The sequence below is a fragment of the Syzygium oleosum genome, unplaced genomic scaffold (genome assembly GCF_021117445.2).
Source record: "Syzygium oleosum isolate NSW1041296 unplaced genomic scaffold, Sole_v2.1 Sole_v2.42, whole genome shotgun sequence".
In the NCBI taxonomy this organism is placed as follows: Eukaryota; Viridiplantae; Streptophyta; class Magnoliopsida; order Myrtales; family Myrtaceae; genus Syzygium; species Syzygium oleosum.
This window is the reverse complement of record NW_026607526.1, coordinates 1,708,089-1,732,573: the sequence shown is the minus strand read 5'-3', so window position 1 is coordinate 1,732,573 and position 24,485 is coordinate 1,708,089. Positions and strand designations below refer to the sequence as shown.

Sequence of the window (24,485 nt, the reverse complement as noted above, 5' to 3'; positions counted from 1 at the left end):
GTGGGTACGGAAAGCATAGAAAATGAGGTAATGGAAATTACCACACTAACCTCTATGATGAATGACCGAAAGTGGGGCAAAAGTCCCACGTCCATATTATACATAAAGTCTGATTTTAAATATATTGCCCGTCCTTTTCATTTTATAAAGTCCAATTTTAAAACGATCAAAATAGCTTTATTTTGATAGTCACTTTCTCAACCACGTTCAATTCCGTTAGGAGGCATTTTTACTGAAAAAAGGAAGAAGAGAAAACTAAAGAAAAACACAGGAACCAAGTATCCGATCGTTTCGCGAAATATATGACGTTTTCAGAAAGCTACCTTTAAGGAAAATAACATAACTTTTCGATATTATGCTGAAATCTAAAAAAGACCCGGAAAATATTTTCCGCTATTTGGTATGGAATAGATTTTCCTCCATGCACTATTTTTAATATTTTTTATTTTTTAAAATTAACTTTTAATTATTTTTAATTACCTTTTTTCTTTTTTTGTTCTTTTTTTTTACCTTCTTCTTCAGCCGGTCGCCGGCCTTCGCCATGGCCGGCAAACGACCATGGCGAAGAAGTAAAAAAACATAGAACAAATAATTAAAAATTAGAATTTTAATAAAAATTATTAAAATAATTAAAATGAATGGTGAAAGGAGGAGGGAAAATAATTTCCTCTTTTCAAAAAAGAGAAAAATATTTTCCCTCACTTTTGAAGGTGTTTTTTCCATTGAGGGAAAATATTTTCCTTGAGTAGTTTATTTTCCATAAATCGAACGTCGGAAAATCCGAAAAACATTTTTCTGGAAGTTATTTTCTGCGAAACGAACGGAGCTTAAAAGCATCATTTGCATTTTACCCTCACTAGCATTATTGTTTATCTACTGAAGTTGATGCGGAAATTTAAGTTTTCTTGATATTAGATCCTTTCTATTTACAACATGGACATTAAGATGCTGCTACATTAGAATGTATATAAAGCAAAATAATTCTACAGCATGAAATTAATTGTCGTTTTCTCTTGCACCCACGTAACGTGTGCATTTTTCTTATGGATACTGATTTTCTTATTATTAGCTTTTTGGTGTCCTTAAAAATGATGAATTTTCGTAAAATAAACTTAAAATACACCATTAACTACGATTATTTCAATAGTGCTGTTTAGTATTTTTATCTCAGTCCAAAACAAACTATCTTTTATTATTTTACATTTTTCTTCTAAGCTATTACATGGTTCTCTTTCCTACAATTAATATGATAAAAAAATATTAATTAAACCTTTAAATCAATCACGTTGAATATTTCGCCCCCTCCACTGGAATTCTAGCTCTATCACTGAGTACTGTCCATAGGGAAAATTATCCAAGAAGTCCTAAAACTATTGCACTTTTGCCAATTCAATTATAAACCTTTCAATTTTTTCGATTGAGTCCTAAACATTTTCACATTTTGCCAATCGAGTCCATTCGGCCAATTTTGATCGTTGACATAGACGCTAGCCATCCTATGTGGCCGAGCCGGCACTAACATTGAATTTTTTAAATAATATTTTAATATTTTTTCGAATTTATTTATTATGTTTTTCTTTTTTCTTTTTTCTTTTTCTTTTTCTTTTCTTTCTTTTTTTTCTTCCATTGGCAAGGGCCGGTGAGGTCGACCTCACCTTTGGTCGATCGTCGGCCATCACTGAGGCGTAGCGACCGGCTAGATGAAGAAGGGAAGAAAAAAAAAATAAAAGATTAAATAAATTCGAAAAAATATTAAAATCTTATTAAAAATTATCCATGTCAGCACCTGTCGCACCACGTACGACGGCTAGCGTCCATGTTAGCAATTTCCTGCCAAAATTGGCCCGATGGACTCAATTGGCAAAACGTAAAAAGATTTAATACTCAATTAGCAAAATTGAAAGATTTATGACTGGATTGGAAAAAGTACAACATGTTTGGGACTTATTGGATAATTGTCCCATTGTCCATAAGTACTTTATCACCTTCCACAGGTTAATAGTTTTTGATATCCATCTAAAGAAAATAATTAGTTTTGAGACTTTCATTAAAAAAAAACTAGTAAAATCCCAAACTACTACACCCCATGACACATTTACCCCAATCTCACAAAAAACCCCCAAACTGGTACTCCTGACCCAAAATTACCCTCCTTTGAAATGCATATTTGTCAACACAAATGAATTTTTATATCAGATCTATCACACTCCATGTTAGATCCGTATAGTAATTATTTGCCACACGTATTGACAAATATGCTATTGAATGGAATGCCAATGGAAGGCAGAATTTGGTAAGGAGTACCCATTTGAATTTTTTCATAAGATGAAAATTAGATTTGGGTAATTGTATTGTGGGATATCAGTTTGGGATTTTTTACGAGCAAAAATTAGTTTTGGGTAAATGTGTTATTGGGGTACCAAATAAAAATTTTTAGTGAGATGAAAATTAGTTTTTGGGGTACCAATTTGGAATTTCTAATAGTATTAATTGGGAAGCTAAACTAAGCTAAACCCAAGTGAAAGATCACCAAAAAGAAAACAAACGTCAATTTTCGTTTGGTTTACAGATTTTCCAGTTCGATTTTTTTTCTTTCTTTCCTTTTTTTTCTTTTTGAAATCTTTAAAAACATCGATGTGGTATTCCAAGATAGAAAGGCCCTTAGCTTGCATTACGATTCACCGGGTATCAATACGATTTTGTTTTGTTGATAGACCTTTTGCAATAACATTCAAATATGAAAAATTCATTTGTTTTCTCTTGCATCTAGTTATTATGTGAATATTAAATCCGAGGGTCACAAAAAGAAAAGAATACGGCTGCAACTTTTTGTGGCCAATGTTAATTTTTAATTTGTCCTGACATCGCTAGACATTTATGCATTAATTTATGGGTTAATACCACGAAAAATCCCAAACTAATACAATTATAACAATTTTACCCCAAATTATTTTTTTGATCACAAAAAACCCTAAACTAGTACACTTGTGACAAATTTACCCCTAACTATTTTTTTGACCACCAAAAACTCCAAACTGGTATATTTGTGACAATTTTACCCCGAACTAATTTTTTAATATTATTTTTTTATTTTTTCGAATTTTTTTTATTTTTTATTTTATTTTTTTCCTTCATCTTCTTCATCTTCAACCTCCGGCCGGTCGCCAGACCGACGGCCGGCCAGAGGCGAAAGCCGGCGAGGTCAGCCCCGCCGGCCGCTGGCGAGGCTCGACCTCGTCGTTGCTGGGCGAGGCCGACCTAGCCAATTGCCGGCGAGTTTGAGCCTCGCCAGATCTAGCAAGAGCTCGGCCTTGCCGGTTGCTGGCGAGGCTCGACCTCGCTGACGTTGCGCGAGGCCGACCTCGCCAGTTGATGAGGCTCGAACTCGCTGGCAACTGCCGAGGTCGGCCTCGCCCAGCAACGGCGAGGCTCGACCTCGCCAACGACCGGCGGGACCGATTTCGCCGGACCGGCGACCGGCCAGAGGTTGAAGATGAAGAAGATGAAGGAAAAAAACAAAATAAAATAAAAAATAAAAAATAGTATTAAAAAATTATTTCGAGGTAAAATTGTCACAAGTATATTAGTTTATGGTTTTTGGTGGTCAAAAAAATAGTTCGGGGTAAATTTGTCATAGGTGTACCAGTTTGGGGTTTTTTTGGTAAAAAAAATAGTTTTGGGTAAAATTGTCACAACTGTACTAGTTTTGGGTTTTTCATGGTATTAACCCTTAATTTATTTATTTATTGCACCACCCGCCTGGGTGGCGCTGCTGGAGCGCGCACTCTTCCTCTCGCAAAAGGTTGAGTGTTCGAATCCCGGGTGCCGCAGGGTGACTTAACCGGTGCACGTGTGTGGTGGCTAGCACGTGTCGCCCCCAGGGTTTACCTCCCGGCTGTCGGCCGTGCGGGGGTTTCCTGGGTTATCAAAAAAAAAAAACCCTTAATTTATTGCACCTCATTTCTCTTTTTTTTTCTTTTTTTTAATAACACGGGGCATTCAAATATTGCGGTTTGACTAGCTACTACGGATAAACAATCCACACCGTCCTCTCCCTTTATTGTTTTACTATTTAATTGTAACTCATTTGTACTTAAAAAATATTTTTTTTATTTTAGTTTAATAACACAATTTACAATTTTTATTATATTAATCAGTAGACAGAAGTTTCTATAAATTATATTTATCCATTTCAAAGATAGTATAACCTTACACCATCTTAGCGAGGTCAAATGGGGAAGTCGATCTCAAAGACAGACTCGAAAGCCAAAAGTGACTCCGCGGTGATGTCGTTCACGCAAGGTTTCGTCAATTGGGAGGAGACTCCGACTGTACATGCGTTCAAAGCCGACATTCTTGGATTGAGCAAAGAGAAGGTGGAAAGGTCGAGCAGAGAAGGATTCTCCGGATCAATGGACAGAAAGCCGGGAGAGACACAACAGAGTGGCTCTGGAAGACGCACGTTTGACTTATGCTCGTTACGGTGCCGGAGGAGGAGGTAAGGAGGGCTACGCGTGGTCATCCACGGCGTGTCGAGCAAGAAAAAAAAGGCAGTGGCTAATGATCCATTATCCACTTTTTTTTTACTTGTCCTTGTTCTTTTCCTCCATAGTAATGAAAATGCAACAATGCAAACGATTTTCCTTCTCGAGTTTCATTTCCATTCAGTCTCATTCTAATTCATCAAACATTGGCAAGAAAGAGAATGGAAAAATTATCCAAAAAGTCATAAACCTATCGTACGGTGACCAATTTTGTCACGCCCCGGACCCCAACGGGCTCACGACACCCCTTCAACGGTCGTATTGAACGTGACGTCCCAGGACGCTTCGCCGACCCAAACGAAACACCCAACGATAAAGGCAAGCGGAAGCGAATTTAAAACAACCCAAACAATAAAATATGATAAAGGGATAGCACAAAACAATAATTCCAAATACACAACATCAAAAGAGAATAGTGGTGGGGTATCCTACTTCGCTATACAAAAGAGGGGCACACAAAATATGAGGTAACTTGACCCGTCCTCCATCCCCGAGATACCCTGGTGGCGTCTCCAATCAATCACGGTCGCAGATCTGAAAATGGTTATATAATAACCGTGAGAACGAGTCTCAATAAGCAACCCCCTATACCCCACATAGGCCAATGCGTACCCAGACAAGTTGTAACATGCAATCTAACCGATAACTTATATATAATTCACATCAATGGACTTACCTCGCCATCCAATCACATGCCCACACTGTACATTAGTCAAATCACATTAGTGCATCCAGCAGAGCTCATATTCAGATCACACAAGGAAATTTTCCATGCATCATACAATAACACTCGCGCGTGTCTCGATTATAAGGTAAAACCACTTGGGCACATCCCATACCATGCCTAGCGAGTATTCACCTCATAATCAAACACTATGCAACATGCGTGGTCCGATCCAACTTTCTCACGACCTCCCAGGTCCTTTCACACTGCCCGCGCCACTGCGCCTCAGGCCCATTCTCACGACCCGCGCTACTGCGCTTCAAGTCAGCCCTCAGATCAAGCCGGGCTCCGTCCCTCACTGGACATTTCATACTTTCCCACGACCCGCGCTACTGCGCCTCAGGTCAGCCCTCAGATCAAGCCGGGCTTCGTCCCGCGTAACCACGCCTCAGGACATTTTTCCCTTTCCAATGACCCGCGTAACCTACGCCTCAGGTCTAACTCACCTTTCACAGCCCGCGTAAACACGCCTCAGGCTCAGCCCTCCGATCGATCCAGGCTTTTTTCATGCACATGCACCACAATACAAAATTCACCATGCTCTTAGTCATATAAATCAATTTCAATCACCACCCTTTTACCAATGTCAATCTAGCACGCCACATCAGTCAACTCAATTCATGCTCCCCACATCGGCCCACCGACCCGACATTCAAGTCAATACATTCAATTTATTCCAATTCACCCACAAGCGCCACGACAATTCAGTCATTCTATTTACCTCAGTCAATCACTAAATTAGCCACACAATTATCACCACAATAATTCATAAATCGGGCACACTCAATCTAATTAGCCCACGCCTAAATTAATTCCTAACCCGATACTAATCACATCCTAAACAAGTCTAAAAATACCCAAAGTACTAGATAGGGTTTAGGAAGTCACTTACCTAAGTTTGGCCCGGGAGAAGTCGGCTCGGGCCTAAAATGGCCCGGATGAACAGTACCGAACAAGGCGTGGGCACAGGCCAACGGGCGCGCTGGCCGGCCAAAGTGGGCACAATGGCCGATCGGCATGCCTGGCTCGCGAGCGCGGCGGACGTGCGGCGTGCCCGGGGCGCACGAGCGAGCGAGATGGGCTACGCGCCCGAGCGACAGCGCCGGCCGAGCAGGCAACGCGCTGGGCGACGGGCACAGGCGTGGGCGCGGGCACGGCGACGGGCGCGCGGGCTTGGTCGCGTGGGCGACAAGTCGGCCACGGCTGGCTGGCTGGGCCGGGCGACAGCCGGTGTTGGCGGCGACGCGGCGGTGACGGCGACGGCAGCACGGAGCAGCGGCGCGAGCTGGGACAGGGGAGAAAAAGAGTGAACCCAGGGGGTGAGGGTGAGGGAGAGAGAGGGATCGAGGCCGAGGGAGAGATGGCGGACCGGCGGCGACGAGGCAAGACGGCGGCGAGCCGGGACTGACGGAGCGGGCCGGCGAGCGGCGGCAACGAGGACAGGCTGGGCCGCGGCGGTCGAGGGAGGCGAGCTCACGGCTCGTGCGAACGGGGGAGGGGCAGGGACAGGCCGGTCGGGGCGATGGGCGACGGACGGCGGCGACAGGACGGCGGCGGCGATGGCCAGCGCGGCTGGACGGCGCCGGCGCGGCAGCGATGGCGTGAGTTCGGCTAGCTGCGCGCGCGAGGGAGGAGAAGAGGAAGGTCGGGCGGTGGCTGGCGGACAGCCGCGGCGTGGCGCGGCGGTCGAGCTGGCCGGCGACGGCGCGGTACGCGGCGACGAGCGGGACGGCGTCGGGCAGACGCGGCTCGTCGGGGAGGAAGAAGACCGAAACAGAAAAAGAAAGGAAGAAGAAAGAGAAGAAGAAGGAAGAAGAAGAGAGAGAGGAGAGAGGGCGTCAGAGGAGGGGAGAGGAATGGGCGTGAGTGGACTTCTGCATGGGGGGTTGCGTGCGGTCAGAGAGGAGAGAAGAGAAAGGAGAGAGAGAGAGAGAGAGAGAGAGAGAGAGAGAGAGAACGTGCGCGCGGAGGAGAGAGGAGAGAGGAGAGAGAAAAATAATAAAAAATTTAACTTCAATCAAATATTAAATGTGATCCGATGACCCAAATTCAAAATCGAAAGCGATCTACCGGTCCAAAATAAGCCTCGCATATAAAAAGGGACAAAAGCCGAATTAATTAAATCAAACTATAGCGAGGGAGGTCTACTAGTCCAAATTCGCACCCGGTCAAAAACTCCCATTTTTCCATTATTCCTGACAATCTCAACGCTGGCTACGATAATATTGACACCGTCCAATTTATTTCGTCTTGAAACTCCCAAAAATCGACTGCCAAGTTCGGGGTCTAAATAACGGCCAGATTTGATCGAGTGCGATTCTAGCGAAATCTCTAATTTAAAATGATAACCGGGAGTGATCAGTTCCCGGGCGAGATTTTACTATAAGCACACTGACAAATTACACGTTTTATAAAACCCAAAAATGGGCCGAAATTAGGGATGTCACAACTCTTCCCCCCTTACAAAAATTTCGTCCTCGAAATTTACAATCTAAACCCGACTACTCAAACAATTGGGGGTACTGTTGTCGCATCGCCTCCTCGCTTTCCCATGTGGCACCTTCCGTCCCGTGATGTTCCCAGATAACTTTAACCAACGGAATCGTCTTGCTCCTCAAAACCTGTTCCTTCCTGTCCTCGATCCGAACAGGCTTCTCCACGTACGACACCCTGTCGTCCACGTCTATTACCACATGATTCAGCACGTGGGTCGGATCCGGTTCGTACTTCCTAAACATCGACACGTGGGAGACGTTATGAACTTGCGACAAATTCGGTGGCAAGGCGAGACGGTAGGCCAACGTCCCAATCCTTTCCAAAATCTCGAACGGGCCTATATACCTTGGACTTAGTTTCCCTTTCTTGCCAAACCGAGATAGTCCCCTCATTAGCGAGATCTTAAGAAATACATGGTCGCCAATCCGAAACTCTAACGGCCTACGCCTTCGGTGCAACGTAACTTTTCGACGACTACTGGGAGTCATTCTCAACCTTTCCCGGATAGCCTTTCTTTGTTTTCACCGATTCTTGAACTAACTCTGGACCCGTTATACTTCTTTCCCCACTTCATCCCAACACAATGGTGTTACATACGCCCTGCCATATAGTGCCTCAAACGGTGCCATTCGATACTCTGTTGGTAGCTATTATTGTAGGCAAATTCCACCAAATGCAACATTCTTCCCACTTGCCCCGAAAGTCTAACACACACGCCTTCGACATATCCTCTAATGTCCGAATAGTCCTCTCAGACTGGCCATCCGTCTGCGGATGATAGGCCGTGTTGAATTGCAACTTAATCCCCATGGCCGATTGCAGACTTTTTCAAAAATTCGCAGTAAACCGGGGATCACGGTCCGAAGTGATTGATACCGGTACTCCATGAAGACGAACAACCTGTCGCACATATAACTCTGCCAGCCTTTCTAGCTCGAAGTCCTTTCGCACCGCCAGGAAGTGCGCTGACTTCGTCAATCTATCTACTATCACCCAAATAGAATCATGTCCCCTCTGGCTTCTCGGCAGTCCCGTTACAAAATCCATTGTGATATGTTCCCATTTCCATTCTGGGATTTCCAACGGTTGCAACATTCCATCAGGCTTACAATGTTGTGCCTTCACTTGTTGGCACGTCAAACACTTGGCCACATGCTTGGCTACGTCTACTTTCATTCCATTCCACCAATAGTGTTGACGGAGGTTCTGGTACATCTTAGTGCTGCCCGGGTGGATACTGTAATTGCTCCTATGAGCCTTCGACAAAATCTCTTCCTTAAGTCCCCAATCATCGGGCACGCATAACGTCCTCGAAACTTAAGAATTCCGTCCTCGGACACTTGGAAGTCCGGTTTCCTCTTAGTGCATCCATCTCCAAAATCTTCTGAATCTCAGGGTCCATAGACTGCAACGCCTTAATCTTGGCTTGCACTTCCGGTTCAATCCTTAATGTCGCCATCAGACTAGAGAGGTGTCCTACCTCGAACTTAAATTCTGAGTTCCGCGCTCCCTCCAATAAAATTCACTCTTTGACCAACAAATGCGCGATGCTCGATTTCCGACTCAAGGCATCCGCTACCCGGTTGGCTTTACCGGGATGATACAATATATCACAATCATAGTCCTTTAGCAATTCCATCCAACGCCTTTGGCTCATATTCAATTCCTGAAAACTCTCTTTGCGCTTTTCCGTCCATTCAAACTTAGTCTCCTTCTTAAGCAACCTTGTCAATAGAGTGGCTATTGCCGAGAATCTTTCCACAAATTGTCTATAGTAACCTGCCAGTCCTAAGAAGCTTCGAACCTCAGTAACTGTCGTCGGTCTCGGCCAATCCATCACTGCCTCAATCTTTGCCGGATCCACGGAGATTCCTTCTCCGGAAATTATGTGCCCAAGAAACGCTACACGGTTCAGCCAAAACTCGCACTTGCTAAACTTAGCATACAGTGCATGCTCCTTTAACGTCCATAGAACTCTTTCCAAATGTACCTCATGTTCCTCGGAACTCTTTGAATACACCAGAATATCATCTATGAACACGATCACAAACTGATCTAAAAATTCCTTGAATACCCGATTCATTAAATCCATGAAAGCAGCGAGGGCATTAGTTAGTCCAAATGGCATTACTGTAAACTCATAGTGCCCATATCTCGTCCTAAATGCCGTTTTCTGTATATCCTCCTTCTTAATCCTCAATTGGTGGTAATCCGTCCTCAAGTCGATCTTTGAAAATATCGATGCACCTTGCAACTGATCAAACAGGTCATCTATCCTTGGCAACGGATACTTATTCTTAATGGTCACCTGATTCAATTGTCTGTAGTCAATGCACAGCCTCAAGGATCCATCCTTTTTCCTCACGAACAACACTGGCGCTCCCCATGGAGACGCACTCGGCGAATAAAACCTTTATCCAATAACTCCTGCGTTTGGACCTTCAATTCCTTCAATTCCGACAGTGACATCCTATAGGGCACTTTCAAGATCGGTTCTATCCCTGGGGCTAATTCACCCACAAACTCCACTTCTCTATCAGGTAGCAATTCCGGCAATTCCTAAGGAAAGACATCAGGAAGATTACACACTTCGGCTATGTCCTCTAGCCTTGACTCCTTAACCAACGAGTTAATCACAAGATAGTTATCTTTTCACACCTCAAAGACGAGGCTTAATCCCTCCAATTTCAATCCAACAGTCTCCCAAATTAAATCACCCCGGTTCTTTACAAAATCCAAATTTCCAAGCAACACTTATCCTTCCAAACCCGTCCAAGAATATCATCAGTAATCCATAAATCCTTAAATCGATCGCGCCTATTCACCATAAAATTGATTATAAGTCTTACATGATCACTCAAGCGATAACTTCAAAATCATCTTCTATTGTACCCAATACCATCTCATAACGCATCTAGACTTTCAAGGCGCATCATTCACTTCCTTCTCAGCCACAACATACACTTTTCCTTACGTCCTTAGTCGATTCTGATAAATCTGCGAGGCAGCTCTCGCTTAATGTCCTACCTGCGGTCGCTGCGATTGCATTAGTGACCTAACCTGTTGGTTCAACAATTTCTCACTTGGTGACCTTACTGTCCACATCCACAACATGCTCCACTTCTACCTTGGCAATAGTCATTCCTATGCCTCTTTCCATAAGACCGACATGCGGCGTTGGAGTCGTAGTTCGACTTCCCAAAGTTCTTTCTTACTAGAGGAACAAATCTCCGATTCTCTGTCATAGACTTCTTCCCAAGTTCTTATTGTCCCTAACCGGCGCGTACCACGATCCAGAAGCGACAGCCCTGTCACTCATATCCATTTCAACTATCGAGCCCTCTCATACAGCTCATTGTAATCCCTTAAGACACAAGAGTACTAACTGATTGCAAAGTTCCGATTTCAATCCATCCCAGAACCTCCTTGTTCTATCCACACGATCATTGACTATCCTTGGTGCGTACTTAGACAACCTTACAAACTCGATCTCATACTGATCAACTGACATTCAATTTTAGCGAAGCCGAAGAAACTCTGTCATTTTCTGTTCTCGCGCACTCTCTGAAAGTACCTCCCATTGAAGTCCTCGATAACGACACCCCAGCTTGGAAATATGTCCTCTGAAATATCCCACTTCGGGGCCCTCTTACCAATCCTTTGCATCTCCTTAGAGTTGATATATAGCCAGGGTCACTTTCTCCTCACCAGTGCACCCGAATACCTCCAAAGCAATTTAGCTTCAGGGTCACCTTTACCATCGAACTTCAGAGGTTTCGATTTCAAATATTTTCCAACCAGCTGACGCATCTATCTGACTGCATTAACTTGCCCTTGACCTTGATTCCCAACATTTCCATTAATGGCGACAATAATGGCCTCAGCATCAGTGACAACAGTCGCATTTCACTCCTCAGTCTACCTTCCCATTAAAATTTCAACTTCCTCGAGTGCCCTCAAAATTCCATCCATTCTGAGATCCTCTACAACTCCAACTTGCGGACCTACACGACCTCGACCTCGACCTCGACCCCTTCCTCGGCTACTCATATTCACAGGGTTCACACCACCCACTTACCTGCTATAATTCCCCTTGGGAATTAAAGACCTAGGCCAACTATATCAGTCTAAAGCCCTAGGCAGTGAATCACAACAATAATTCACTTAGCAGGCAGCCAATCATCCATGACACCAAATCACAACCACAATTCACAAAGCAGGCAGCAAATCACCAACATCACTCAATCACAACCAACAGGTTTCACGCACTTACCTCAAGTCCCGACGCACCTGCATTTCACATGTCATTGCATATAATCACTCAGCAATCACAATCACACGGTCTGGGGTACGCATGGCACACAAGACTCCTTAACTGACTACCCCAAAGTCATCGCTCCTTATCGCTCCAGTTTCGACCATCTTGGTTCGAGCTAACCTTGCTCTGATACCAAATCAACAGGGATGTCACGCCCCAGACCCCAACGGGCTCGCGACACCCCTTCAACGGTCGTATTGAACGCGACGTCCCAGGACGCGTCGCCGACCCAAACGAAACACCCAACGATAAAGGCAAGCGGAAGCGAATTTAAAACAACCCAGACAATAAAATATGACAAAGGGATAGCACAAAACAATAATTCCAAATACACAACATCAAAAGAGAATAGTGGTGGGGTATCCTACTTCGCTATACAAAAGAGGGGCACACAAAATATGAGGTAACTTGACCCGTCCTCCATCCCCGAGATACCCTGGTGGCGTCTCCAATCAATCACGGTCGCAGATCTGAAAATGGTTATATAATAACCGTGAGAACGAGTCTCAATAAGCAATCCCTTATACCCCCACATAGGCCAATGCGTACCCAGACAAGTTGTAACATGCAATCTAACCGATAACTTATATATAATTCACATCAATGGACTTACCTCGCCATCCAATCACATGCCCACACCGTACATTAGTCAAATCACATTAGTGCGTCCAGAGAGCTCATATTCGAGATCACACAAGGAAATTTTCCATGCATCATACAATAACACTCGCGCGTGTCTCGATTATAAGGTAAAACCACTTGGGCACGTCCCATACCATGCCTAGCAGTATTCACCTCATAATCAAACACTATGCAACATGCGTGGTCCAGCCAACTTTCTCACGACCTCCCGGTCCTTTCACACTGCCCGCGCCACTGCGCCTCGGGGCCCATTCTCACGACCCGCGCCATCGCGCTTCGGGTCGCCCTCGATCAAGCCGGGCTCCGTCCCTCACTGGACATTTCACATTTTCCCACGACCCGCGCTACTGCGCCTCAGGTCAGCCCTCAGATCAAGCCGGGCTTCGTCCCGCGTAACCACGCCTCAGGACATTTTTCCCTTTCCAATGACCCGCGTAACCTACGCCTCAGGTCTAACTCACCTTTCACAGCCCGCGTAAACATGCCTCAGGCTCAGCCCTCCGATCGATCCGGGCTTTTTTCATGCACATGCACCACAATACAAAATTCACCATGCTCTTAGTCATATAAATCAATTTCAATCACCACCCTTTTACCAATGTCAATCTAGCACGCCACATCAGTCAACTCAATTCATGCTCCCCACATCGGCCCACCGACCCAACATTCAAGTCAACACATTCAATTTATTCCAATTCACCCACAAGCGCCACGACAATTCAGTCATTCTATTTACCTTAGTCAATCACTAAATTAGCCACACAATTATCACCACAATAATTCATAAATCGGGCACACTCAATCTAATTAGCCCACGCCTAAATTAATTCCTAACCCGATACTAATCACATCCTAAACAAGTCTAAAAATACCCAAAGTACTAGATATGGTTTAGGAAGTCACTTACCTAAGTTTGGCCCGGGAGAAGTTGGTTCGGGCTTAAAATGGCCAGGATGAACAGTACCGAACAAGGCGTGGGCACAGGCTAACGGGCGCGCTGGCCGGCCAAAGTGGGCACAATGGCCGATCGGCATGCTTGGCTCGCGGGCGCGGCGGACGTGCGGCGTGCCCGGGGCGCACGAGCGAGCGGATGGGCGACGCGCCGGCCGAACGGGCAACGCGCCCGGGCGACGGGCACGGCGACGGGCGCGCGGCTTGGTCGCGTGGGCGACAAGCCGGCCACGGCCCTGGGCTGGCTGGCCGGGGCAAAGAACCGGTGGTGGCGGCGACGCGGCGGTGACGACGACGGCGACAATGACGCGGCGGCGGCCGAGCTGGGACAGGAGAAAAAGAGTGAACCGGGGGTGAGGGTGAGGGAGAGAGAGGGATCGAGGCCGAGGGGGAGAGATGGCGGACCGGCGGCGACGAGGCAAGACGGCGGCGAGCCGGGCGGCGGAGCGGGCCGCCGAGCGTCGGCAACAAGGACGGGCCGGGCCCGCGGCGGTCGCGGGGGCGAGCTCACGGCTCGCGCAAACAGGGGGAGGGGGACAGGACAGCCGGTCGGGGCGATGGCCGACGGACGGCGGCGACCGGGACGATGGCGGCGATGGCCAAGCGCGGCCGGGCAGCCAGCCGGCGCGACGGGCAAAGGGCGTGAGTTCGGTTGCGCGCGAGGGAGGAGAAGAGGAAGGTCGTGGCGGCGGGGGCGGACGACGGCGCGGCGTGGCGCGGCGGTCGAGCCGGCCGGCGACGGCGCGGTGCAGCTAGCGCGACAGCGGGACGGCGTCGGGCGGAGCGGAGTCCAGACGCGGCTCGTCGAGGAGGAAGAAGACCGAAGCAGAAAAAGAAAGGAAGAAGAAAGAGAAGAAGAAGGAAGAAGACGAGAGAGAGGAGAGAGGGCGTCAGAGGAGGGGAGAGGAATGGGCGTGAGTGGACTTCTGCATGAGGGGTTGCGTGCGGTCAGAGAGGAGAGAAGAGAAAGGAGAGAGAGAGAGAGAGAGAGAGAACGTGCGCGCGGAGGAGAGAGGAGAGAGGAGAGAGAAAAATAATAAAAAAATTAACTTCAATCAAATATTAAATGTGATCCGATGACCCAAATTCAAAATCGAAAGCGATCTACCGGTCCAAAATAAGCCTCGCATATAAAAAGGGACAAAAGCCGAATTAATTAAATCAAACTATAGCGAGGGAGGTCTACTAGTCCAAATTCGCACCCGGTCAAAAACTCCCATTTTTCCATTATTCCTGACAATCTCAACGCTGGCTACGATAATATTGACACCGTCCAATTTATTTCGTCCTGAAACTCCCAAAAATCGACTGCCAAGTTCGGGGTCTAAATAACGGCCAGATTTGATCGAGTGCGATTCTAGCGAAATCTCTAATTTAAAATGATAACCGGGAGTGATCAGTTCCCGGGCGAGATTTTACTATAAGCACACTGACAAATTACGCGTTTTATAAAACCCAAAAATGGGCCGAAATTCGGGATGTCACAAATTTAGTCCTAAACCTTTCAATTTTATCATAAACCTTTTAAAAAGTTGCTAGTTTAGTCCTAAACCTTTCAATTATGCCAATTTAGTCAAAAACTTATTTAACTATTTGCCAATTTAGTCATAAACCGTTTAACGAATTGCTAATTTAGTCATTCTAACTAATTTTGATCAAAAATCGATGACGTGACGCTGACATGGATAATTTTTTATTTTTTATTGATTATTTTATTTTTTAAAAGTTATCAATTCAGTCTTAAACCTTTTAATTGTATCAATTTAGTCTTAAACTTATTGACTATTTGCCAATTTAGTCATAAACCTTTTAACGAATTGCTAATTTAATCATTCCGGCTAATTTTGGTGGAAATCGCTAACGTGGATAATTTTTTTTGTTTTTTTTAAATTCGAACTTTTTATTGATTATTTTATTTTTATTTTAATTTTGGCCAGTGACCCCTGCCGGCCCCTGGGCGAGGGCGTCGCAAGCCCTCGCTGGACCAACGAGGGCATTGCCAACCCTCGATGGGCCAGCGAGGGCATTGCCAACCCTCGCCAACCACAGCAAGGGCGAGCGAGGGTTGCGATGCCCTCACTGTGGTCGGAGAGGGCTCACGATGCCCTCGCTCAGATCTGGCGAGGGCCGCGACGCCCTTGCCTATGGATGCTAAGGGCTTTGTAGCCCTCACCTTGGGGTCAACGAGGGTCGTCGGCCCTTGCCCAATGGCCGACCACCTCCGCCAGCCCTTGGTCGGTGAGTTGCTAGCTCAACCAAGAAGAAAGGAAAACAAAAAAAAAGAAAGAAAAAGAAAAGAAAAGAATAAAAATAAAATAATCAATAAAAAATAGATTTTTTTAAAAAAAATTATCCACTTCAACACCATGTAGGACGGCCGGCGCCGACTAGACCGCCACGTCAGCAATTTCCGATCAAAATTAGCCGAAAAGACTAAATTGGCAATTCGTTAAAAGGTTTAGAACTAAATTGGCAAATAGTCAATAGGTTTATGACTAAATTGGCACAATTAAAAGGTTTAGAATTGAATTGACAAAATTGAGAGGTTTGGGACTAAATTAGCCGCCGTACAATAGGTTTAGGATTTTTTGGACAATTTTCCCGAAAGATAATCATGATCATAATTTCATTCAGCTGGTTTTACTCCCGATAACCAAACAAGCCCTTTAATGATATGAAACTCTTTGCATCAGTGTAAATTTTGAAATGCTAAACAAACCGATACCATAATTGTCAAAGATATCCAAGATCTTTGTATTTCTACTATAATTTGAAAGCTTGGGAGGAACATCGAGGACCAAATTTTTCATTAAACCAGCCATATTTTATGGTGTCGCGACTCTCTCTCTCTCTCTCTCTCTCTCTCTCTCTGCCCACAGGCCAGTGAAAACCTACCCAATAGTTCCATCTCCGTATGGAATTTCATAAACCATTGACCTAAAACGCCGGTTCCACCATGTCCTCCTAGGCTGCTACATAATGCTGAAGCTTCTTCCCTTATAACAGGCGAGAAGCTGCTGATAATTACATATTTATTCTTGTCCCCCCAGCACAAACCAATGAGATCTTCCAGTCACCAACTTTCATTCAGATTTTATCCGTTCTGAATTCCCTGTAGCCGCAAGCCAAACTTAACCCGGCAAGCTCTTCCTTTCATAGAACACCTTTCCCTCACAGGCTCCACGCACAATTACCACTCTGAACCTGGACACTAGAATTCCCTGCTCTCCATTCACTCTCTCCACTCACATTTATTCATGGAGTTGAATTACAAACGATTCTGCCAAAAACAGCGGGCACTCGGAAATGATTGGATTGGGATAAGCCATATTAGGTTAAGGGTGAGAAGTGGACCTAGGATCAATAGAATTGTGCATTGATGTGCCGTACCAATGCAAAATGCTCAAGCTGAACAAAGGTTACCTAAAACAACCTATTTGCGATCTTAAACCAAGATGAAGTCAGTTGCCAAAATCAATGACCACTTACAATCATTACAAGATCATTTCTAACCAGCTCGCCCTCTCAGCCATCCGTGTTTTGATATAAATGTCACTTTTGGTAGTTATTGTGAGGATGCTTTCATTTGAGTAGAGGGGCATCCATGTCATCTCGGGTGTGTCATACGCATTACATCAGCAAGAAAACAATTGAAATGTTCTCAATACAAATGTGAGTCCCAGGACAATGGAACCGATAATTTCGAGTTCTCCAACTGTAATAAACTCATGCATTCTGGGCAAGTTTAAAGACTAAAATCTGTATAGTGTTGCCTCTCAGATTAATCTGAACCCAAGAAACAACATCATTCCATGAAGAAGAGTCTGTATGAAACATACAAGGCTCATGAGTCTTTCTCCACGGGTGATGAGTAAAAGATCATTGGAAAATAGGTGCATTTCTTAACTACCCACTGAGCTTGAGCAAAAGAGGTGCACTTCTTACAGTCAAATGAATTGTAAATTTGGGAACTATAGACACCTGTTTATGATGAGAAACCTCAGGAGAAAATTATTACCTCGACTGAGCATGTCTCGCACTAAACGCAATATTTGTATCTACGTCTCCTGCATGACATGCCAGACAACCAGCTGTATGGGGGGTTCGTTCACATGTGAGAGCTACCAACTGTGCCCCTGATATTGTGCTTTTGTATACCGTCTAAGAATTGGAGATGCCTTTGAGACAAGAAAATTCCTTGCAGTGCCTCCAGATTTTCCAGATATCTTTGGAGTTAGATCATTCCAAATTTACAGGAAACGACTAAGTCGCCAGTTGACTGAGAGACTGGACAGAAAGATGGATTGGTGAGGGAGAGAAGAATATGAAGGATCTGATGACCTGTGAGGTCATGCAAGGGTGCTTGTTCATGGCACATGGTTTGATAGATAAAAGGACTCAAAAAACTTTTGGTGCCAGATTTCAAATTGCAGCTCCAGCAATTTTGGCGCCAGTTTGCCAACTCAATTCTCAGTGGACTTCAATGATGTCGCCCTCCACAGCTGTATGGTTTTGATTGTGTCTGAAGAGCCATGTAAATTAATGAATGTCCACTCCAGGAGCACGGGACATCAACTGTTTATTGAACGTTCCATCACGAGCTTTGATGCATCCTGTACTTGCTGTGTGCTTTCTGCCTCGCATTCACTAACATGCAGCACTTCCAAGGAGGTTAACTCCATGAGCCCTTCAATATCAGAAATCATCCTGCATCTTTGGACTACTAGGACATTCAACATCTTCAAGTTTGATATATCGGGCAATCCACCAAGCGAATCACAGTCTGACAAAATCAAACTTCGTAAATTTGTTAATTGGCCAAGCCCATTGAGATTACGTATTTCACAGTGTGATATATTCAAGATTTCCAGGGCAATTAGTCCTCCAAGCCCCTTAACCTTTTCTACTGCAGATTGGGTAATATTTAGTTCTGATAGTTTGCTCAGATGGTGAACTGCTGTCAATTGTCTCAAAGACGAACAATGTCGAATAGATAAAACAGACAACGACGAGGGAAGTTCCAGCACATTTTCAAGATTCACACCAGATAGAACTAGCTTCTTAAGATGTGTACATGACGCGGAACCATGCCTAAGTTGCACTTCTTCTTCTTTTCGGTCAATCCCAAGATGCAGTTCACTGACTCGAGAATAAGACAACTCTAACATCTTCAGTTTCGGAAGTACTATGCACACAACTAAGAAATCACTCGATCTGGATTTTGGCTCCATCCGTGTTAAGGGACATATGAGCTCCATAGGATCTTTATCACTCAGACATATCTCCTCCAACTTCACTAAATCCTTAAGATCTGGCAAGGCCTCCATCCTTTCAGAACTCACACGTAGACAAGTTAAACTGGAGGGAAGCTCTGGCAGCACTTGAATCTCGTTGCACCGAAGTAAATCAAGAGTCTGAAGACAAGAAAGACTTTCAATTTCCGAAGGAATGCCAGAAATACTGGAATGTCCCAATCTCAGTATCCTCAGACGATCTAGACTCTTAATAGCAGTTGGAATGGCTCCCTTCAAACTCCTACAATGGGAAGCATGTAACTCTTCAAGGTTGACCAAATTTCCAATTTCTCTAGGCAATTCCCTAATGAAGCAAGAATCCATCTTTAACACTTTTAAACGCCCCAAGCAAGTAATTGAATTGGGCAATTCAGATATGCCTGTCCCTGTTATATCCAACTCCTCTAATGAGTTTCTTAAATTGCAAATTGAATCCGGAAGTCTTCCTATCCAACGACAATCCTTTAGAGACAGGATCCGAAGTTTCCCCAGCTTTTCAACTGAGGCAGGGATTCGAGTAATTTTTGCATTTTCCAGTGAGAGTACTGAAAGAGCTGTCAAGCCACGAACTGAATCAGGCAGGTGACTTAATTGGAGACAGTTGGAAGCACTAAAAATCTCAAGTTTCTCCATGTAACCCATTGACATAGGAATTTCTTGTACCGAAGTCCCATCAATAAGGAGCTCCTTAAGAGCTTTCATGTGACCCAGATCAATTGGCAACATATTGAGTTCATCGCAGAACCTCAAATTTAAGGTAGTTAAGCATCTTAGATGACGGATGGAAGGATCTAACTTCATTAGTCGAGAACATCGTTCGAGAATCAATATCTCCAAGTCTGGGAAAGAGGACAAGTCGGGGCTTATCAATAGGTCAGCACAACCAGCAAGATTCAAGACTTTCAACTGCGGCATCTGCAAAAATAGCACAGAAACATTAAATTGTACACTGAACAAATCTTTAGAGGAAATTAAGTCCAAGGCTCTGTTTGTTTTGAAGAAAAACAATTTCTGAAAATATGTTTTCCATTCTTACAATCCTGGCATAGTTTAGGAAGATTTCGGATGGAAAATGCTTTCATAGTCAAAGAAGATGCTTATCTAGATTCTAAAGAATGACTTACCCTTTCGACAACCAGGAAATCATTCCCCTTAACTCACTCAACCTAGGAATTCCACCACCACCATCATCCACACACCCTCTAATTGTTGTTGGCAGGCAACCAATTATTTCCTTAAGTATTTCAAGAGTAACATTCAGTTCTATACATGCCATATGCCGGAAAGTGTCACGTCTTAAATCAGTCTACATAAAAAGCTTTCTGGTGAAAACTTACTCATCAGGGAAACAGTTTCATGAAGTAAACAAAGCTTAATCTACCTTGATTTTTCTCCAACCTCCCCAGTCTTCAGTGACTTTGCTCCATGAAAGATCAAGAATGACTAATTTTTCGACATGAAAATTAGTAGCTTCAAAATCTCTGGTGCATCCTTGCCATTTAAGCCACTTCAAATTTGGAAAAACATTGGCAAAATCACCAACAACTTTTGCACAATCCAAGATAAGAAACCTTATGTTCGGCATGCTCTTAAAATCTCTCGCATCAAAGTTGAGGTGGTCTGTCCCCTATAATGGAAAAAGTATTAAGTGGAGAAAAAATGAGCAAGAGCTAAATAAGTCAATGTTAAAGAGAAAGGACAATTTCTCTACACTCCAAGGCTCGAGAACAGGGTAAGGCACACATTCCGCTATAGAATTACACAAGATACTGTACCTCCATCTTCTCTGTTTTCCAGGCCAATTCCAAATTGCATAACCTGCCTCGCGTTCCTGGATCTAGATCATCCTCTTTTCGTATGATTTGTTGGCCAAACTCCCTTAACAGCCTGTGCATCCCTAGTTCACGATTTTTTCCAATTTTTACCAGGGACATGACATGGAGCACATCAACTCCATCGCAGGGGCGAAAATTGGGATTATGCCACATAAATGAAGCAATTCGACCATCCACATCAGCAGGGAGGCATGCAATATCAAGAAATATCTCTCTTTGCTCTTTGCTCAATTCTTTGTAACTAACCATCAAAATCTTTTCAATATCCTGGCCAGATTGCAAAATTAGCTTCCCAAGTGCAGCCCGTTCTTCTCTTCTTTTTCCGTACCAGAGTGAACCAATTACGTCAACAAGTAATGGGATCCCATTCACAGAGTTCATTATACCGTTTGGAATTTCATCAAGATATAGAATTGAAAATTCTCTTGGCAGTGCATGCTTTCTCAAAAGCTCAAGAGCTTGATCATTATTCATCACGTTGATACCGTAAACATGAGCCAACCCTCGAGGTATGAATTCTGGAAGAACAGATTTGATACTAGTGGTGACAATTATCCTAGATCCATAACCAAACCAATCAAGCTTCTCTCCAACAATTTCGTGGAGATGCGACTGTACCTCCACATCATCAAGAACAATTAGGACTTTCATATTCCGCAATATTCCTTTAAAAAAGTCGATTCCTTTCGCAACTTGATCAACCTCGTATTCTCGGTTTAGGATATCAGACATCAACTTGCTTTGCAAACGCCGAACACCTCCAAGTTGTTTCGCTGTTGCCCCAATATCTGCAAGGAAACTACAACTGTCGAAACGAGAGGAAATTTGCTCATAAATGACCTTGGCAAGAGTCGTCTTGCCGACCCCACCCTCCCCCCAGATTCCAACTATTCGTACATCACTGACTTCTAAATCAAGTAAGTCCATCATGTCCTCCACTTGTTTGTCAATTCCCACTAGTTCTTTTTTTTTATCTTTCCTTAGAACCACCTACAAGAGCAAATAAATTGTAAACAAGCAAGCTGCTCCGGGAAATGAAAAAGTGTAACAATTGGATTTAGTTTTCCTTTTATTTCTTGCTGCGCCTCAGAAACAACACAGAAAACCCACCAATCATATCCAAGTAACTGATCCCACCTATGTTGATACAACACTTCGACTGCTCAACAAGTTAGGATATATCATTAATTGGAAGGCAATCAACCTTCGGATGATTATACTCCATTTGCAATAATGTCCCAATCTCTCTAGAGATACAAAAATCATAAAAAATGATGGCTCATTACTTCCATAACTGGACCTCTAAGGTGAGGTCGTTTGCCATTCCATGCCATGCACACTACTATATATAAGGCTAGCACGTATAGTCTTACATCTCATACTTAAGGTGAACTCTACCAACGAAATATAATCGAGCAGTTTCTGTTATCAACTACTACTGATAAGTAGACAGCGAGAGTCACATATGAGTTTATTCACATGCACACGGTTTACCTTCAGCTGGACCGTGATTACTTCAAGGTGTTCTCTGATGTCAGTCGAGCTGCCACAGAAGTAAACTGTTTTAGTTAGAAAAGAAAGGGCACGAGTTGAACATTTGGGATGATATTATATGACAAAGCAATAACCACTCCTATTGAACTGCGAAACAACTATTTGAAGTTTATTCCTACTGAAAGCGCAACATCAAAAAACGAAGTGATCAGTTGTTTCCACTGGAGTTTAGCGTTGCTATACTAGAAAACGATTTATGAGTTGCAAACCCTCCTGCAATAAAGTCTCGGCCTTTTACCTCATAAATCTCATTTCCCATCCAGGTAATGAAGCAACCTGTTTAAGAGCATCTTCCCACGCGCTTACTTCCTTGGACCCGTATCTCTTCTCGAGCATCGATAGGGCGTCGCGGTACAGAGGGGTTTCAAGCCTAACATCACGAGGTTCCACGTCGTAGAATATGGGGAATATCGTTTTCCCACCACCCGATTTGGCCTTGCTTTCCACCATTGCCGCAAGCTCCCGGAGACACCCCGCGCTGTAAGCGTAGTATTTGGAGAAGATCGGGATGCAGATCTTGGCCCCGTCGATAGCTCTCAGAATCTCCTGGCCAATTTCTTCACCGAGTCCAAATTCATCGGCGTTTCTGAAGACGCGGATCCCGGCATCAACCGAGCTCCAGTACAGGGATTCGGCGAAAAAATAGCCAACGCCGACTCCACTGAAACTCAGGAACACATCGTGGCAGTCGGTATCCGAGGCGGCGGCGTCTCCGCCCATCGCTGCAGCATCATCTGCTGAGTACTTCCCCTTCTTCTTCATTGCAAGGATCAGAACGAGGAGGATGACAAGCGCGCTCTGGGATTTGCCCTGATCGCCTCTCTGTTTTTTTGCAAAGTCCAAATCTTTGTAATCGAATCCTCGATCTACAACATATTATAGGACAAAACTTATTGCTTCTATCAAAATAAAAAAAGAGGGAATCTGGAGAAATAGAAAGGAATAGGCCAAGTGAAAGAGAGAGAGAGAGAGACAGGGAGGAAGCAACTTTGGTGGAACGCTTGGAAGCTGTAGTCGCGGCCTCAGCAGTGCCGCCGCCGCCGGCCAAGATCTCGGCGTCGTCACAGTCGCCTCCGTCATCGCAAGCACACACACTCTCTCTATCTCTTTGCTGTGCTCAAATTTAGCACTGTATGGATCATGTCGAATCACTCTCTCTCTCTAATTAAATAAATCATTCTTGTTCGCTCAGAATATTCAAGATGATATTCGACGTATATCAAAATCCTCCTTTATCTCACAAAATCTGTGAATGTATAATAAACAGGAAACGGGGGACATTAGCATTAACCCAAGATTCTACAAGTTTTGAAGAGCTTCTTTCTTTTTTTTTTTTAATGGTACTCTTAGCTTTCATTGACTAAATGTAAAAATGCAGGTTGGCAACATTTTTCAACAGTAAATCTCTCGTTGGCGATGCATTCTAAAATAGAGTTTGTAGGAAAAACTTAATCGTTGGTTATGTCTTGAGTTGCCCCATAAAACACTCCATAAGTTCTTGATCCATAGCCTTCTTTTAGGAAAAAATGACATAAATTGTCCATAAACTTTAACCCAATGTATAATATCATCCCTAAATTTTTAACTTGTTCAATGCGGTCCCTAACTTTTGGTAAATGTTCGATCTAATCCATATATTATACAAAAACATCTAATTTTATCCTTCCATTAATTCAAGTTAACGGAATTTGCGCATTTGGTTTCCAATCTAATCCATATATTATACAAAAACATCTAATTTTATCCTTCCATTAATTCAAGTTAACGGAATTTGCTCATTTGGTTTCTAATCCGACAGGTTCGAATGGTGGGCCAAAAAATAATGTTACACACGAATTATCAACATAAGATATTCAACTCCAATCAAGATATAATAATCTATGCCATCAAATTGAACAAATTAAAAAGATTATTATATTCTAATTTAAGTTGATTATCTTACGTGAATAATCACGTGTGACTTTTTTTTTTTTACGGTTCAAACATACCAGATTAAAAGCCAAATCAGTAAATTCCGTGAACTTGAATTAATGAAAGGATAAAATTGGATGTTTTCATAAACTTTAGGGACTAGATTGAACGTTTATTAAAAAAATGGGATCGCATTGAACAAATTAAAAGCTAAAG

At 43.9% G+C, this 24,485-nt stretch overlaps 2 protein-coding genes across 6 annotated transcripts in view; both read right to left on the bottom strand.

Annotated features, from left to right (window-relative positions):
* LOC130136164 (disease resistance protein L6-like) overlaps nt 1-23,197 on the bottom strand; it is a 35,950-nt gene extending 12,753 nt beyond the window's left edge. The window contains exon 1 of the mRNA XM_056306294.1: nt 22,447-23,197. Coding sequence (XP_056162269.1) covers nt 22,593-23,120 — 528 coding nt within the window. The 5' untranslated portion in view covers nt 23,121-23,197 and the 3' untranslated portion in view covers nt 22,447-22,592. The remainder of the gene's footprint in view (nt 1-22,446) is intronic.
* On the bottom strand, nt 17,214-22,037 carry LOC130136162 (disease resistance protein RPV1-like). 5 transcript variants are annotated; one of them, XM_056306288.1, is made up of 5 exons: nt 21,942-21,960; nt 21,702-21,794; nt 20,745-21,592; nt 20,351-20,596; nt 17,214-19,884 (listed from the first exon to the last, which is right to left on the bottom strand). In XM_056306288.1, the coding sequence occupies exons 3-5, from the start codon at nt 21,534-21,536 to the stop codon at nt 18,247-18,249; spliced, it is 2,676 nt and encodes an 891-aa protein (XP_056162263.1). In that variant the 5' UTR covers nt 21,537-21,592; nt 21,702-21,794; nt 21,942-21,960; the 3' UTR covers nt 17,214-18,246. The 5 variants fall into 5 exon arrangements, with proteins under 5 accessions (XP_056162263.1, XP_056162264.1, XP_056162261.1 ...); XM_056306289.1 differs by having other exon boundaries at nt 21,711-21,794; nt 21,942-21,956; XM_056306286.1 differs by having other exon boundaries at nt 20,745-21,794; nt 21,942-22,021.
* Nucleotides 23,198-24,485: the final 1,288 nt, after the last annotated feature.